General features: G+C 46.1%; 1 protein-coding gene across 1 annotated transcript; it reads left to right on the top strand.

Moving 5' to 3' along the window:
* The first annotated feature begins 5,030 nt into the window (after nucleotides 1–5,030).
* Nucleotides 5,031–12,163, top strand: SYCE1L (synaptonemal complex central element protein 1 like). The gene is made up of 6 exons (XM_064273761.1): nucleotides 5,031–5,577; nucleotides 7,215–7,274; nucleotides 8,663–8,717; nucleotides 10,271–10,334; nucleotides 11,180–11,249; nucleotides 11,343–12,163. Exons 1-6 carry the CDS (start codon nucleotides 5,469–5,471, stop codon nucleotides 11,468–11,470), a joined length of 486 nt encoding a protein of 161 aa, XP_064129831.1. The 5' UTR covers nucleotides 5,031–5,468; the 3' UTR covers nucleotides 11,471–12,163.
* Nucleotides 12,164–18,500: the final 6,337 nt, after the last annotated feature.

Raw genomic sequence — 18,500 nt, 5'->3', positions numbered from 1 at the left:
ATATGATGCTCAAAGTTATGCACTTAGCTCTTTTTCCCCTTTAATGATATTAAAGCCATCTTTTTATATCAATACATATGAATCTATCTCTTCTTTATTAGCTATATAATATTCTGTGGTGTGGATGAACCATAATTTGTGCCCCTTGTTGATGGACAGTCAAGTATTTTCCCTCTTTTTGTTACTATAAACAATTCTTCAGGAATATCATTGAATATACCTTTGTGCATACTCAAGCAAGTAAACCTGATGGATAAATTTCTAGAAGTGAGATTCTGTCTTTAAAATGTTGTTGTTGTTGGTAGGTGCCACGGAGCCAGTTCCGACTCAGTGACCCTGTGTACAACAGAATGAAATGCTGCCCAGTCCTGTGCCATCCTCACAATCATTGCTATGTTTGAGCCCATTGTTGCAGCCACTGTGTCAGTCCATCTCTTTGAGGGTCTTCCTCTTTCTCGCTGACCCCTTACTTTACCAAGCATGATGTCCCTCTCCAGGGACTGGTTTCTCCTGATGACATGTCCAAACTATATGAGATGAAATCTCACCATCTTCACTCCCAAGGAGCATTCTGGCTGTACGTCATCCAAGAGAGATTAGTTTGTTCTGGCAGTCCACAGTATATTCAATATTCTTTGTCAAAACCATAATTCAAAGGCATTAATTTTTCTTAGGTCTTCTTTATTAATTGTCCAATTTTCACATGTATGTGAGATGATTCAAAATGCCATGGCTTGGGTCAGGCACACCTTAGTCCTCAAAGTGATATCTTTGCTTTTCAACACTTTAAAGAGGTCTTTTGCAGCAGATTTGCCGAGAACAGTCATCGTTTGATTTCTTGACTACTGCTTCCACGGGCATTGATTGTGGATCCAAGTAAAATAAAATCCTTGACAACATCAATCTTTCTCCGTTTATCATTGTCTTAGTTATCTAGTGCTGCTATGACAGAAATACCACAAGCAGATGACTTTAACAAAGAGAAATTTATTCTCTCACAGTCTAGCAGGCTAGAAGTCTGAATTCAGGGCATCAGCTCCAGGGGAAGGCTTTCTCTGTCAGCTATGGAGGAAGGTCCTTGCCATCAAGCTTCCCCTGGACTAGAAGCTTCTTAGCACAGGGACCCCAGTCCCAAGGACACCCTCTTCTCTTGGCACTACTATCTTGATAGTGTGAGGTCCCCAGGTCTCTCTGCTGGTTTCTTTTATATCTCAAAAGAGATTGACTTAACACACAACCTAATCTTATAGATTGACTCCTACCTTGTTAACGTAATTGCCCCTAATCCCACCTCATTAACATCATAGAGGTAGGATTTTCAATACTGGAAAGTCACATCAGATGACAAAATGGTGGACAATCACACAATACTTGGAATCATGGCTAGCCATATTGATACCCATTTTGGGAGTACACAATTCAGTCCATGACATTCCACCTTTCTAGACCTATTTTTTTTAGACCTATACTAAAGTCCCAGCGAGCCGCAAAAGGTGAAGTACAGAGTGTGACCCAGAAGGAGGTACATTACACTCCAAAAGAACTGCTAGACTTTTCTGATATGTACAAATAGAAACCTGAGAATATGTGTGGGAATGGTTATTAGGGATGTGGGATAATAGTGTCAGGAACATAAAGATAGATCAATCTGAGTTTATTAATATGGGCCCACGAAGCACAGATTCTTCAGTGTTCCAGCTCGAGAAGTTAGGAAAGGATCTAATAGTTTATTTGGTTGAGTCTCTGAAGCATGGATTACGCAGTGGCCTACACTAAATCAAGGTGAAGTACAATTAGACCCACAGACCCACACTGAGTGCCCAGAGGACATACCGTTTACCACAGCTGTGAGCACAAATTTGTGAAGGGTGCCCCAGCATCCATGAAGACTGCTGTAATTGCTATCTTATGTAAATCAGATTTGACAGTGGGAACTGCCCTAACTGAATTGACACCTAATTACAAGACTTGACAGCAACAAATTTAATTACAATGAGGCTGACTGGACCCTGTGGTAGGTAGTAGGGGCCAAGTGACTGCACTCAATCTACAAAAACAAGGTGGGCATGGTTATAATAATGGACAGTGGAGTCAAAGCAGTAATCAGAATGATCTGACTGGTATGGACTTATGGCTTTGGATACTTAGGAAATCTACTAAATATTTATTTGACCTGTACAAGCAGATGAATTCTAGGTCAAGTGAACAGCAGTCTAACTCAAATTGCTAGAATAGAGAGTCACAGTCCCTCAATCAATTCCCAGACTTGAGTGAATTTTAAGGCCAGATCCCCTTAAGGAAGGACTTCAATACATTATGAAAACATTATACTGTTAATCTTTCTCCCGGCCTTCCCCAAGTGGATCTATAGCCTTTTACAAGAGTGACTATTCAAAAAATTCACTGGGGTAAAGGAAATAATCAGACTTTTTGGGGATTACTGGATACTGTCTCTGAGCTGACACTAATTCCAGGAGATCCCTTAGAGTGTCTCAGTACTACCGATTCCGATATGACTACTAATGGCCCAGACCCTTCAGGAATGAAGGTTTGGGTCACCCCACCAAGCAAAGAACTGTGACCAGCTAAGGTGCTTGCTGAGGACAAAGGGAATATGGAATGGGTGGTGGAAGAAGATATTTCTAAATATGAGTTACAGCCGTGTGACCAGTTGCAGAAATGAGGACTGTAATTGTTATGGGTAATTCTGCTTTGTATGTGTGCATCAAATATTTTTGTTTTCTTCACATAAAATATAAGGTGTAAACAGTGCTAGTGCATTTTTGGGTGTATGTATGTTGTATCATGTTAGAGTGCAAGTATGACTTTATAATTGTCTTTATTCAGGGATTATGTATGGTTTAAGGAGATGTGTACAGGTGCCAGGTTGACAAGGGGTGGACTGTGATGGTTAAGGTTGTGTGTCAACTTGGCTGGGCCATGATTCTCACTGTTTTGGCAGTCATATAATGTGATCACTTCCCTGTTGAGATCTGATATGCAACCACCTGCTTGATGGGATCTTCTGCAAGTAACCATTCATTTGAAAGGGAGTGGCCTGAATGGAATACAAGCAGACATTTTTGGGGCTTGGGGGCTTTTTCCTCACGCTGGATCCTTCAGCTGGCTGCTGTTTGTCTGACCTCCGGTTCTTAGGACTTGAGCTAGCAGCTTACCTGTGGTCTTGCCTGTCGATCTTGGGATTCATTGATCTTCGCAGCCTGTGAGCAAGATCGCTGCTCTCTGCTCTGCTGATCTTGGGTTTGCCAGCCCCTGTGGCTATGTGAATGAGGAGAAGCCTCTATCCCGACCCATGGACTTGGGATGTTCCAGCCTCCACAACCGTGTGAGCCATTTCCTTGATATAAATCTTCATGTATATATATTTATATGCTTTACTGGTTTTGCTTCCCTAGAGAACCCAAGCTAAGACATTCGTGATGTTCTTTACTGGTCCAGTTGTGAGGATTTTTGTTTTCTTTATATTGAGGTATAATCCATACTGAAGGTGGTAATCTTTGATCCTAATCAGTAAATGCTTCAAGTCTTCTTCACTTTCCACAAGCAAGGTTGTGTCATCTGCATATTGCAGGTTGTTATGAGTCTTCCTCCAGTTCCAATGCCCTGTTCTTCTTCATGTAGCCCATATTGATAGCACTTGCCAAATTGCTTTCTAAATGTTGATACCAAAACAAAACCAAACCCCTTGCCATTGAGTCAGTTTCAACTCATAGTGACCCGATGGGACAGGGTAGAACTTCCCCATAGGGTTTCCAAGGAGCAGTTGGTGGATTCAAACTGTAGACCTTTTGGGTTGCAGCCAAGCTCTTAACCGCCACACCACCAGATGTTCCTAAATTGCCTTCCAAAAGGTTGTGTGAATTTCCATGGTCATCATGTGAATGTGTATTTTCCCAGATCCTCACCAACACAGGACATTGTCAGACTTCTTATATTTGCCTATTTGTTAGGTGCAACATGTAACCCTGGTTTAATTTGTGTCTCTTCAATTATACTAGAGGTTGCTTCTCTTTTTAAATATCTATTGGCCATTTGGGAAGCCCTGGTGGCGTAGTGGTTAAGTGCTATGGCTGCTAACCAAAAGGTTGGCAGTTCGAATCCACCAGGTGCTCTTTGGAAACTCTGTGGGGCAGTTCTACTCTGTCCGATAGGGTCACTATGAGTCAGAATCGACTCGAAGGCACTGGGTTTTTTTTTTTTGGGTTTTATTGGCCATTTGTGTGTCTTTTTCCATGAACTGTCTGTTCTTCTTCCTTCCCTACTCTTCCATTAAAAAAGGTGTTCCCCCTCTCTATATTGATTGAATTTTAAAAAATTATTATGGAAATTTCAAGCATACAAAGAAATAGAGAGGATACTATAATGACCTCCTTGAGTCCATCTACAAGCCTCTACAATTATCAGTTCTTGGCCAGTCTTGTTTCCTCTCTAACTCCATTCATCCACTCTCTACTACCCATTTCACCAAAACAAATCCCAGATGTTATTTTCATTTTATTCACAAATATTTCTGTATCTATCTCTAAAAAAAGGACTAAAATAAAAAAACATACTAATCATCACACCTAAGAAATAATAATAATTTCTCTATATCATCAAATAGTCGGTATTCATATTTCCCTGAATGTCTCAAATGTTTTGTTTTTACAAAATGCTTGTTCGAATAAGGATTCAAATAAGGTTTATTAGTTGCAGTTAATTGATACATACCACAAGTCTCTTTTAATCGCAGTTAATTGATACATACCACAAGTCTCTTTTAATCTAGAGGGGTTCTTCTCTCCTTTTTTTTTTTTTCCTTTGCAATTTATCTATTGAAGAAATCCGGCTGTTTGTCTTACAGAGTTGCCACAGTTTGAATGTTGCTAACTGCAACCCTATAGTGTCATTTAACATGTGCCTCTGTTGCTTGTATTTCCTCTATGTTAGTATTTAAATATGAAGCCTGATAAGATTCAAATCTTTTTTTTTTTTTTTTTTGGCAAGAATCCTTCCTAAACAGTGTTGTGTTCTTTGATCAGAAGTCTCATTGTACCTGGTTGTTTTTTTTTTAATAATAGCAGCCATTACCTAGATCCATCAATTCATTAAGAGTTTGCAAATTGTGGCCTATAATGACTTTAAAGAAAGTCATCTGCATCTGTCTGCCCTATTGCATTGGCTAGAACTTCAGAATTCGCTTGAACAGCAGCAGCAGCAGTGAGAGTACATCCCCTTCTTTCACCCCTGAGCTTCATTAAGGGGATATCTGTGGTGTCCTTTGACCCTTCAGAGAGAAGCTGGCCATTAGGGACCCTGATTCATCCAGTACACACCATCAACCTCAGGGACAAGTAGTATCTCACTGGGGCCCTGCTCTGGCTGGACACCTGCCCCCCAGCCTATCCTTGACTCCAGCCCAGGGGCATCTGTGGAACCCACTGGGACTTTCTTCCTTCCCTTCCCAGATGGACCTCTTACTGGATCCTGTAATTCTGGTTTTCGTCTCCACAGGACAGGCCAAGTCTTCGGAGAAGAGTGAAGACTTGCTGGCAATGGTGAAAAAGCTGCAGAAAGGTCATGTGTCTCCTGTGTCTGAGGCTTGGCCTAGGGCTTGGAGTCAGACAGACATGGTTCAAACCTAGACCCCACAATTCACAACCTTGGAGAATCATCCCATTACACTTTCTCCCTCTTACACAATTTAATTCTTTGAATCAAAAATATGGCCTCGTCTCATGATTTAAAATTCAAGAAGTACAAGAGAAAAAACCTGTCGTCCTCCTCCCCACACCTACACCAGTCACCCATTTCCCTGCCCCACAAGCCAGCAGCATTTGTTTCTAAATTCTTAGTATCTTTTTAGAGATTCTTTTTTAATACATTCATGAGTTGTACTCCATGCCTGCCTTTTTTATACACAAAGGGGAAAAGGCCTTGCAGATGGTTTTGTACCTCGCTGTGCTTATTGAAGGGGACCAGGGGAGCTAGCCTGCACCCAGTAACCACATCAGAGCTGAGGCAGAGTGTGGGACAGGTTCGATGCCGGACCCCCCAGCCCATCCTCAGCTTAAAATGTTGTAATCTGTTGATCTGTTCCTAATAAAATGGAGCCCTACCCTGTAGCTGTATGCAGAAGCTGTATGTATTGGAGCTGCTGCCTAGGCTAAAATTAGGTATACAAACTGTAGAGCTAGAAACAGAGTGACCCTGAACATCTCCAGTAAATCAAAGATATCCCCCCCCACCCCGCCCCACCCCAGGATTTCTGTCCTTCATAATTATATCTTGGAGCACACTCACTGTCCTGGAAGTCACAGGAGCTGGGGTTGGTGGCCTCAGAAAATCCAGGGCCTAAGTTCATTAACACCAGAGTGTCTTACGGGTTGGCAGTTAGATCCTGCAATGGCTGGACAGCTTCTCTTTACCCCTACTCTATCCTGCTGACCTAGAAGCCAGTGAGGGCCCAGGAACAAAGCACTGAAACTGGTACTATGAGAATTTAGAGAACTGGGGAACTTGCAAGCTACTACCCACAAAATGAAAGCACAAATGATGCTAATACTGGAGTCCAGATTGACAGAGGTGACTGATGACCCACCCTGCCAGGCTTTTAACAGGATCAGGCACAGGAGAAGTCTTTATTGACTCCCCTCACACTCTGAATTGAATCTAGATGCCTCCAACGTGGCCCAAGAGGCCTTGAGAGATCTGCTGCCTCCGTTTCCCCCACTTTACCTCCTGCCACTGTTCACTTGGTTAGTAGACCCGAGCCATACCAGCCCGCTCACCGTTCCTTTGGACACTTGCCTCACTGACCACCACTGCCTGCACAGCTCTGTACCTGCTATTTCCTCTGTCTGGAATACTACCCGCTCCCAGAAGTGCAAAGCAGTTCCCCTCACTTGATTGGGGGCTTTTCCATACCTCAAGAAGCACCTTCTACCCTTTTGCTCTTCAGTCTCTTCATTTCTCTTCACAGCAGTTGCCACCACCTGACTTGATATTATATATGTCTGTCTTTACTGTCCATCTCCCCCACCCAGTATGCAAGCCCTGCAAAGGCCTCTCACAGAGCCTGGCATACAGCAGGTGCTCAATAAATGCATGTTGATTGAGAGCAGCAGAGACCCAGTGCCAGCACCCACTCCTCCATCTGCCTTGAACAGCAAGGCACCTGTCTTCTCTGGCTCAGTCTGTCTTTCCTTCTGCAGAGGGAAGCCTGGAGCCACAGATCGAGGACCTGATTAACCGGATCAATGAGCTTCAGCAAGGTAAACTGAGGCCATCAAAAAGGGCCAGGACTTTGAAAGCTTCCATTTCCTCATCTGTAGCATTCAGGTCCCTGTAGGGTTGTTGGAGGCAGGGCTTCCAACCAGTTTGTTCCAGTTTGAACCCCTGTTGAGAATTTTCATTTCTAGCGAGTTCCCAGGCAATGCTAATACTGCTGGTTAAGGACCAATTCTGAGAACCACTAGTAGAACAATGGTTCTCAAAATCTATTATACATAAGAATCACCCGAGGATCTTGTTAAACTGTAGATTCTGACTCAGTATATCTGGGGGTGGAAATGGAAATTCTCAGCAGGGGTTCGAACCGGAACAAAATGGTTCAAAGCCCTGGCTTGAAGACAAATGTGAAATATTACAGTCTGCAAGAGAACAGTAAGGCTGGAGGCTGTACTCACAGTGTCTTCCTTCTTTTGACCCAGCAAAAAAGAAAGCCAGTGAGGAACTGGGAGAGGCCCTTGCGCTCTGGGAGGCCCTGCATAGGGAATTAGACTCATGTAAGTGGGGCCAAAGAGGGACAGAGCGGTCCCATGATGTTCCAACCTCTCTATTCTCACCAGACCCCTGTGCTGCAGACCAAAATGCCCAGCGGGGTCCCCTGCCACTGCTTCAGATTTAACTCCTACCTCCCTCCCTCTCCACCTGCAATGCTCTTAGTGTATATATGCAGGTCAACTCTTGCTATCTCATGTCTTTTTTCAGCTTTCAGTTCAAACTTCACCTTGATTGGCCTTCCTGGATGTCCCCACTTAAAAACAGAATCCTATCCTCTCCTTGTCACGCCCATGCTTGATCTGTTTCTTCAAAGCCTCATTTCTACCTGATGTGGTGTATTTATTTACTGTCACCAGTCCCTTCCGAGTAAACCATGTGCATTCTGCAGGGTCTTCACTCCTGCACTTACAGAGAATGTGGGCACAGAGGGAAGAGGCTGGATCGGGGTAGTCCCCAGTGGGAGATGGCAGCAGGGGTGGCAAGGAGACACCCCACTTTCCCTGGAGCTGGATCTTGCCTTCTGTGTGACCTCGGGTATACCCTTTGCATGAAGTTAGAACGGGAGCACGATGTGGCCCCTGGGGACTGAAGTGTTACTGTGTTTTCTAGTGAATGGTGAGAAAGTGCACCTAGAAGAGGTCCTGAGCAAAAAACAAGGTATTGCTCTGTCTTCCTTATTCTACCCCACCACCTGACAAAAGCCCATCTGCTCATCTGTCCAGAGACCTGAGTCACAATGCTTCCTTCTCAAATCTCCTCCTCGCTGCCACCTCACTCGCAGTGAACACCAGTGTCTTCTCAGTGCCCAATATAATTGGGGCACCATCACCTCCACCCAAGATCTATCACAGGGACCCCTTGATTCCTTTCTCCACAGAGACACTGAGGATCCTGCAGCTGCACTGTCATAAGAAGGAAAGTGAGGTTCAGAGGTAAGAGGTCCTGCCCCAGCTCCTTCCAACCTTATTTCCCCAACCCAAAGGAGGGAGGGAGAGCTAGGGAAATAAATCTTGGACATGCACGCCTTAATTCCCTTCTGTAAAATAGAACAGTCAAACAAGGAACTTCCCCACTCAGCTCTAACATTACATGGCGATGTTAAGATTAACTTGTTAGATCATCCACTGCTAATTTATTTATGAAATGAATTCCTTCTGCTGGTGTTTTTCTAAGCTTTTCCTTGTTGGTCATCCAGCTCCTCTGCCATCCATACATTTGTCTGGCTGCACATTGAGGCCTCCAGTCATCCATTTACCCACCCATGCATAAGTGGATCTACTCATGCACTTATCCAACCAACCAGCCAGCAAGCCAGGCAGCCAGCCATTCTTTCATCCATCTACTCACTTATCCACACATTCATTTGCCCCTTCAGCCAAACAGCCATAATCTCTCCAACCATCCCTCTAACCATCTTCCATCCATCCAACCATTCATTCATCCTCTCCATCCTTCCAAGCACCCATCCACCTATCAGTTCATTTCTTCACCTTGCCATTCATCCAGACATCTATCTATCCTTCCAACAATCCTTTTATTTCTCCATCCAGCCATCATCCTTCCACACATCATTTCTCCTTCCAGCCACTCATCCATCCAATTAACTGTCTATCCAACCATCTATTCGTCCATCTTTCCACCCTCTGAACATTAACTTAGCACACTCCTATGACCAGAGGCCTCACACATTGATGCAACATGATTTTAATTGTGTGGAGAAACCTGATGATAGTTAATGTGTGTGTGTGCTTAACCACACAACATACACTGTCTACCAAGCAGTTTATGATTCATTTATCTACCTAATCCTCCCAGCGACATTTATAGGAGTTAGGACTAATGTTGCCTTCCCACCATCACCACCATTTTAAATATGAGGCAACAGATCCAGAGAGGTTAAGTAACTCATCCAAAGTTAGCAGATCCAGACTTTAAAGCCAGGACTTTAGAATCTGTGATGCTGAATCACCACACTCATCACAAGGATTTTTCAGGAAGTCAAAATCTGATGGAGGACAAGATGGACAGGGTGATAGTCTTGACAGAGCCCCATAAACTTCACATTCAATCAACAGAAGAAGGGTGAATGTTGGGGACAGACACCCCCAGGTCCAATTCCAGCTGGGGTGAATGGGGTCACTCAGAGAATATGACTGAGGGTCGCCTTTCCTTTCCCAGGAAGCATGTGTTGCAGGACTGCACAGAACAAATATCTGTCCATAATTCTCAGATCACAGAGAGGAGCAAACAGAGGAGGCTGGGGTAACCACTAGGTCTTGGCTTGGTGGGCCACTGGATAGAGGGTGGGGGAAGGCACATGAGGGAAAGCTTCTTGGAAGAGGGGCTGTGGGAGCCAAGACTTGAGGAATAAGGCCCATGAAGATTCTCCCAGCAGAAGGAACAGAATGGGCAAAGATCTGAATGTCTGTGATGAGCAGCCCCCAACCTCAGCCAGGCCTCTCATTCCTGGGTGGTCGGCCCCTAGGTTGGATGTCAAAGAACAGCTGGAGGACCTGATGGGCCAGCACAAGGACCTCTGGGAATTTCATGTGAGCCATCATCATCACCTCTACCCAGAGCCACTCCTCCCCAGCTTTAGCGTCTTCACACCTGTGTCCGCACTGCTAAGGCCCTACTCCATGGGATAGTCCTGACTCCTTTATTCCTCTCTCCCACCCACTCAATCCCTCAACTGTTACCTGGCCACTTCTCACTGTCCCCCACTGCCACACCTAGTATCACTAGCCATTGCTGATCCCTCTTGCTCACCTAGAGTCTGCCCACCTTGCAGTGGCAAATGGAAACCCTGCAAAAGCCATGGTTGGGTCATTCCTCCACTCAACTTTTGTCCATGGATGCATCAGGCACCATTCCAGGCAGGAGGGGACAGTGGTGAACCAAAGGGCAAATCTGCTGTCCCCAAGCTGGTTGGGGGAAGGAGGGAGGCATACTGACTCTGATCAAGAAAATAAGTAGGTAAATGGATCCTGTAGTGTCAGGGAGGAAGGCCTAGCTGTATAGGTGACATCTGAACACAGACTGAAGGAGTGAGGGAGTGCTCCATGCAGGTACCTGGGTGCAAGTGTTCTAGTAGAAGGAAGGGCTAGTGCAGAGGCCTTGAGGGCCTAATGGTGCCTGACTTGTTTGTGGAACAGCAAAGGTGAAGGCACATGAGGGAGTGGGAAGAGATGAGATTCCCAGAGGTACATGGGGAGCGTTAAGGGGAATGGGTCTCCGCTAGCTGCCGGCCACAGCAGAAAATGCACGTTGAGTTAATACAGTAGTCATGTCAATCAATGACCCACTTCTTTTAAGAACTTTACCAGAGGCGCCAAGGAAGGGGGCAAGGCGAGCGATGCTGGCATACTGACAGACTGGCGTCATCTCCTCGCAGATGCTGGAGCAGCGATTGGTCCGAGAGATCGGTGCCCTGGAGAGCAGCAAGGCGCAGCTGCTTACCGAGGGTGAGACTCCAGGCAGGGTGGGGGGCCAGGGGCGGTCCCGGCCTCCTGGAGCCCTGGCCCCGCCCTGATGGCCTGCACCCCCCCCACCCGCAGAGATGCTGGTGCAGGCGAAGCTGGAGGAGGTGGGGCGGCGGCTGCGCTCGCAGCCGGAGGTAGCAGGCACCCCACCAGTGAGCGATGGGCCCCTCCTGAACCGCCCGGAGGCCACAGCCGTCGGGTGAGAGTGGGAAGAAGGTCTGGGCGAGGGAGGAAGGGGCAAGAAGGTGGGCGATGGGCGGATGTCCCCAGCACTGCCCCTCCCGGAAGGGGAAGGGCTGGTTCTGGGGAAGGTTAGCGGGACTTCTAGCAAAAGGGGCTCCTCCCACCCAACCTACTTTGCCTGTCAGCGTGACAAGGGTCTTTCTCAGGGGTTCTCTGAACAGAGGTATCTCGTGCCTAGGGCTTCCTTCCCCAGCACCCCTACTCATGCTCTCTTCTTCCTCTTTTCTCCGCTGTACTTCCTAGGATGAAGGTGGAGCTGGAGAAATTCAAGGGGCAAGCCCTGGCTGAAGCCCAGAGCGCCCCAGAGGAAGAGGCCGGCAAAGGAGACGTAGGGAGACTGTGGAGGGAGGGGGGAGGGAAGGGTGTCCCTGGAGATCTTTGAGAGAGGGCTCTGTGGGGGAGAAGAACGTTCCTGGCGGGGGCACCGTCAGGGCGAAGGCGCTGAGGAGGAGTCGCGGACCAGAGTGGGCTGCAGGCCAAGGTGTAGAGAGCCGGTCCAGCAGCCTGACTCCCACTCCCCGCAGGCCGGCTCCCGTCTCCTCGGCGCCGCCCTGGAGGAGAAGGATCTAGAACCGAGGGCAGAATTGGCCTTGACGCCCCCCTAAGGCCGCCTCGACCTTCTTTCAATACCTGCCAAGAAATAAAGACAATGATTTCGGACCGCCCTCCACCTCCTCTGCTGAGTCTGTGCACCAGGAGTCAGTGGGGTTGAGGGGCAGCCCAAGATGCGGGGGGGGGAGAGTTGTTGGCCAGACTGTGTACACCGATTCCCGAGGAAGGTGAACAACAGGTGCCCATAAAATGCTTCTGAGCAGGTTATTGAATGAATGTCAAAGCCCGCCTGACAAGGCAGCAGGGCCACCTGCCACCCCTGCCTCATCCAGGGTTCAGGAACCATCCATTCACCAAAACGGCTAGAGGGAGCCTGTTAAAAACCCATGTCAGGTCCTGCCCACCTCCTATGTCCAAAGTAAACTTCCTCAAGCCTCCAAAAGTCATAACTTCCCACAGACTCCCACTGACCTTGGGACCTGACTGCCTACTCCCACATTCAGTTCTAGCCGCACAGCTGCCTTTCCACCCTTTTGAAACACTCCAAGCAGAGTCCCAACTCAGGGCCTTTACCCTGGTAGTGTGCTCTTGCTCCGGGTCTCCTCAGGGCTTCTGTGCTCACCAACGATCTGTTAAACTTGTCAGTTGCTCAGGGAGGCTGGCCTGGATCTGTGCTTTATTGTTAGCTGCTGTCAGGTCGCTCCTGACTCATGGCAACCCCATGCACGATGGGATGTGACTGTTGTGATCCATGAGATTTTCACTGGCTGATTTTCAGAAGTAGATTGCCAGGCTTTTCTTCCTAGTCTGTCTTAGTGTGAAGCTGTTCTGAAACCTGTCCAGCATCATAGCAACACTCAATCCTTGACTGACATATGGATGGTGGTGGTGCATGAGGTTCATTGGTCAAGAATCAAACCCAGGTCTCCAGCATGCAAGGTGAGAATTCTACTACAAAGCTACTACTGCCCTCAATGCAACAAGTGCTACCCACTCAAAAACCCACTGCCATCGAGTCGATTCCAACTCATAGCGACCCTATAGGACAGAGTAGAACTGCCCCACAGAGTTTCCAAAGACAAGTGCTACCACTTATTAAATTTACACTGATTAAACAAGCATTTTTGGTGTCAGGGAAGGTCTCATGAGAGAGTTGTGTCTGAACAGGGAGCTGAAGTGGGAAAGTGAGAGAGTGTACCATGTGGATATCTGTAGAAGGGTGTACCTGGCAGAGGGAATGGCTCATGCAATGGATGTGAGAGGTGGAATGAACTTGGGTGTGTTTGAGGAACAGTGAGGAGGAGGCCAGAATGGTGGAGCACAGTGAGGTAGACAGGGATGGGAGATAATATCAGAGAGTTCCTAGGGACCCAGTCAAGTTGGGCCTTGTCCAGTGTACAACAGGGCCTGGTGTACAGCAAATGCTCAGCAAATGTTAGCTGTTTATTATGATTCATTGTTATTCCCAGTTCATAGATGAAGGAAACTGAGGTGTGTGTATCACAAAGAAAAGGGTCTGCTATATCCATTAACTGCTCAATAAATTTATTATTATTATTCCCAGACTACAGATGAGGTACACAAAGATATATATCCCTTAGAACAGAGCTTTTTATACAGTAAATGCTAAATAAATGGTACCTATTATTTTTTTATTACTATTACTATTCTCATTATTATTCTTGTTATTCTCAGTCTAAAGATGAGAAAAATTGAAGCAGTGAATCTCTTAAAACTAGACTTTGTGTACAGTAAACCCTCAATAAGTGTTGGGTCTCACCATTGTTGCTGTTATTATTCCCAGTCCATTGATGTGGCTCAGAGAACTTTAATCCCTTGTGCATAGCTCCTGCCCAGGCCCAGCTGACTCCAGACCTTGGCTAGACCCCCTGCCCCACTGACACTGTTACTGCCTTATGCCAGCCTGCCTCCAGGGATCTTTAGGGCATTTATTTTAATGTCTTTTTTGTCATCCCCTCTGTGTCACATGAACGGGAACAGCCTTGATATTCCGCTGACTCATCATTCTCCTCCTACTATTCAGAGCCTTCCTTTGCTAATCACTGGCAGGGTGACTTCAGCAAATTACTAAAGTCTCCAAATGTCAATTATTACATTTGCAAAATTGTGATACCAACCGAACAGGATTTATTATAAGCCTCCTCCCAGAAAGCTTCCCTGAGGCCCTGGACCAGCTAAATTGACCCTTGTGTGGATGCCCTGCAGTACATGGTGATAATCGGTACTCAGGAATCTCTCTCCCAGACTGATCTCTCTGAGAGTGGAGACTGACCTGTCCCACTTCATCTTCCTGAATCCTAGTAAAAGTCTGAAAAACACTAAAAAGATGTATTTTTGTACATGTGTGAGATGCCTTTGAAATTCCTTGGATCTTGGAGTAAAACTTCTGTCACACTGAGCTGGAGGCACAGAGGAGCAGGTTATGGCCACACCTCTTGTTGTTCTTACCAAGATTTAGTAGATTTCCTTGAATAAATGTTTGTTTGCTGTATTCCTTTAAGAAAATTTTCAAAGACTTTAAGCGGTAGTTTATTTATTTATGTTTAATAATTTTTAGGCAGGGTCAAGATGGTGTAGTCAGACGCTTCCTATAGTCCCTCTTACAACAAAGACCTAAAAAAACAAGTGAGTTGATTATATATGAGAATCTAGGAGGCCTGACTATCAAAGACAAAGCTGAGGAGTTGGACTGAGCAGCATGGAGAGGGAGAGACAGTTCAGAAGCAGCAAGGATTTGCCAGACCTGACCTGGCTAACGCCCTGTAGGCTGGATCGGCCGGTGCACGTGGGCTGAGGCAAGCAGTAGTGCTCAGGATGCCTTTTCCACACTGGGAAAAACCAAGCGGCAGAAAGTCTGCGCAACCCTGAGGAACCAGCGGAAAATGGATCTGCGAAAGCTAAGTGCATGCAGCTAACCTACCGTGGTGGTCAAAAAACTCTTTCCCCTCTGGGAACTACCTCATGCCCATTCTCCTGGCCCCGCCCCTGCCCCGCTCTGCTCCAGTCCTGCTGTCTCCAGTGATTGCCACGCTCCCTGCACTGGAAGTGGGTCCTGTCTTGCCCCAAGCCATTCTGGCTTTGGAGAGGGAACAAATTAACGACAAACAGGAAAAAATAACCTGCCAGCTCTCCTAAGCCAGGACCTCAGGGCAGGCACAGCCCCTTCGCCTAGGCACAGGCATACGGGGTCCATGGACTTTGCCTATCACCCCTGCCTAGACCTGTATGGGCCAATTTCAACAGAACAGACCCTCATTAGCATAGTATAACAGGGTATATACCTGAAGCCAATTTTTAGCTGCAACAGCTAAGGGGGAGTGGCAGATTCCTGACATTTGACACTGCCCTGCCCATTAAGCAGGATCCTCATCCACCCGCTTCAGGGGCCTGAGGACTGGTGGCTCCACCTAGTCCACCTAGCCTCCCACAACAGGGGTTTGGGAATAAGTGGTGCCTCGCAGTCCATACAGCCAACAGCATTTGTTACCCAAAGTCCAGCTGCAAAACCCACTCACCTGTGAGCTCTAGGGAACAGGGATATGCCTTCCACTCAGGCACTCAGAGACAACCATCAGCCCCCCTACCTTACTCAGCACATAATCCCCTACTGCAGCCAGATACCTGTGCCTGCTCCAGTCACCCCTACATAGCCCTGCCTGTCTAGGACTGTAGGTGAGAGCCTGCACCACACACTTGGTGACCAAAGACCTGGACACCTGAGCTGAATCCACACAAGAAAAGTAAATGGACTTCTGGGCTCACATACCTAGTAGCAGTTCTAACCACCCGGCGGCAGGATGTGAGAGCTTCAAAGACACCAACAATCAGATTAGCTCACACAATCAGCCTATTTGGGCATACTGAAACAAAACAAACTAAGAAGCTAGGACATAGTAAACAAAAATAAATATAATGAGTTATTGATGACTCAGAGACAACAGTCAATATCAAATCACGTAAAAAGGCAGACCATGATGGCTTCAGCAAGTGACCAAAACAAAAAAACCTCCCAGAGGAAGAGAAGGTCTTGGAATTACTAGAGGAGAATTCAAAAGATTAGTATACAGAGCTCTTCGAGAGATCAGAAAGGAGATCAGGCAAAACGCAGACCAGGCCAAGGAACACACAAAGCAACAGAGGAACTTAAGAAGGTTATACAAGAGCATAATGACAAATTATGCACCTATCAGGGCTCCAAGTAAAAACCAAAAACCCACTGCCATCCAGTCGATTCTGACTCATAGCGACCCTATAGGACAGAGTAGAACTGCCCCATAGAGTTTCCAAGGAGCACCTGGCGGATTTGAACTGCCAACTTCTTGGTTACCAGCTGTGGTGATTAACTGCTACACCACCAGGGTTTCCAGGCTCAAAACAGAGGCTAGCAAATGATTGGTTTGAGGTTGTGTTTAAGACTCTTGAACCAATGAAGTTTTTATCTTTTACCATTGGATCTGTGAGTAGCTTTGAGACTACTGTCACTGTTCAGGGAGTTCATGAGATTGTCTCATGTTCATCCAGGGCCTTATAGCTTATAAATTCCCTCTCCACTCACCCCATGAAGGGCATAAGCCTAGACATGCAAGCAATCTTCCTAACTAGAGGGATGACTGTGGTTTTAGCTTTGCTCTCATTCTTTGATCTCTCCATGAAGCCTATAGGTTGTCTACCTCTATTGGTACCACACCCAGCTGTTGGTCTCCACTAATTGCTACCTGATTGCTCTATTGTTTCCAACAATACCTTGGGGCATAAATTTGATCCAAATAAAGTTGGGTCCCTTGTCAGGGTCTGGGTGTTGTCTGCCTTTGAGACTTGCTCCTATCCTCTCCTGGGCAGAACCTCTGTTGTATGGAGCAGGAGCTGGGGGATAAAAGAGAAAAGAATCTTCACTAGCTGTCCTACCTGGATCCTCCCTGCACAGCAGGAACTTATGTGTGTGTGGGGTGGAGGGGATTTGTGCCATACCTGGTTGCCACCACTGCCCATTATAGAACTTCTGCATCCCAGAATGGGGAGGGGACGAATAGCCAATATTCATTGGATGCTGAATTTTCCCAGAAAAGCTCTTTTACCCCAGGAAACTGTAGGAGACAGGAGCTGCCACTGAGCTGCTGAGCCCATTGGAGCAGCTCTCCTGCCACACTTTTTACTAACTTCCTATCCAGATCCTCCCTACACTCCAGGAGTTGGGGTTGGGGAAACAGATGCGGTCACCACTTGCTCAGGGTAGACCTTCTGCAGCACAGAGCTGTGAAAGTAGGATCTGCTGATGTTCTCTGTTAAATCCACCTGGAATAGCACTTTCACTCCAGGAAGGTGGGAAGATGGGACTGCCACTTGGCTGCTGAGCCTGCTAGGACAGCTCTTTCACAAGTCAGAGATGGGGACAATGGGTACAATCCTTAGCAGGAATGCCACAGCCTCCCACTGTTCTTACCAAGTCTCTGTAGTAGATTTTTTTTGAGTAAATGTTTCTTTGTTGTAAGGTTTTTGATCAGTGTCCAGAGACTTGAGTGACTGACTGTCTTTGCTAACTTTGACTACCTTAATAAATGTCCCTCCAGGGAAGAGGTTTCCCTGAGCTCCTTGCACCATCATTCTAGAAGATTCACCCCTTCTTCACCTTAGTTTAAAAAAAAAAAAAAAAGATTGTGGTAAAGTAGATATTACAAAAAGTTTACTATTTTAACCATTTTTAAGTGTACAATCAGTGACATTAATTACATTCAGCATATTGTGCTATGTAATTATCACACTAGTCACCATTTTTAAAAGACATTTTTGCCAAGTATCGGATTCTGAGTTGAGAGGGTTTTTTTTTCTCAGTACTTTAGCGATGTTGCTCCACTGTCTTGTAGGTTGCACTGTTTCTGACAAAAAATATGATGACATTCTTATACATTTTTTTCTATACATGTCTTTGGAAACCCTGGTGGTGTAGTGGTTAAGTGCTACGGCTGTTAACCAAAGAGTCGGCAGTTTGAATCCTCCAGGTGCTCCTTGGAAACTCTATGGGGCAGTTCTATTCTGTCCTCTAGGATCACTATGAGTCAGAATGGACTTGACAGCACTAGGTTTTATATATATATATATACACATACATATACATATATATATATGTGTATACATGTCTTTCCTCCTTCCCCCACCCTCTGGCTGCTTTTAAGATTTTCTCTTTGAGCAATTTTATTATGAAGTGCCTTGGTGTAGTTTTCTTCATGTTTTTTTTGTGGGGATTCGTTGACCTTCTTATACCTGTGGGTTTATAAGTTTTCATCAGCTTTGTAATGTTTTTGACCATTATTTCTTCACATAATTTTTCTGCCCCATTCTACTCTGTCCTTCTGGAATTCCAATTACCTATATATTAGGCTGCTTGAAAGTTCCCCAAAGCTGACTGATGCTGTTTTTATT

This window comes from Loxodonta africana, chromosome 21, assembly GCF_030014295.1.
Source record: "Loxodonta africana isolate mLoxAfr1 chromosome 21, mLoxAfr1.hap2, whole genome shotgun sequence".
Lineage (NCBI taxonomy): Eukaryota > Metazoa > Chordata > Mammalia > Proboscidea > Elephantidae > Loxodonta > Loxodonta africana.
Note: the sequence above shows the minus strand (reverse complement) of the source record. Positions and strands in the feature narration are given on the sequence as shown.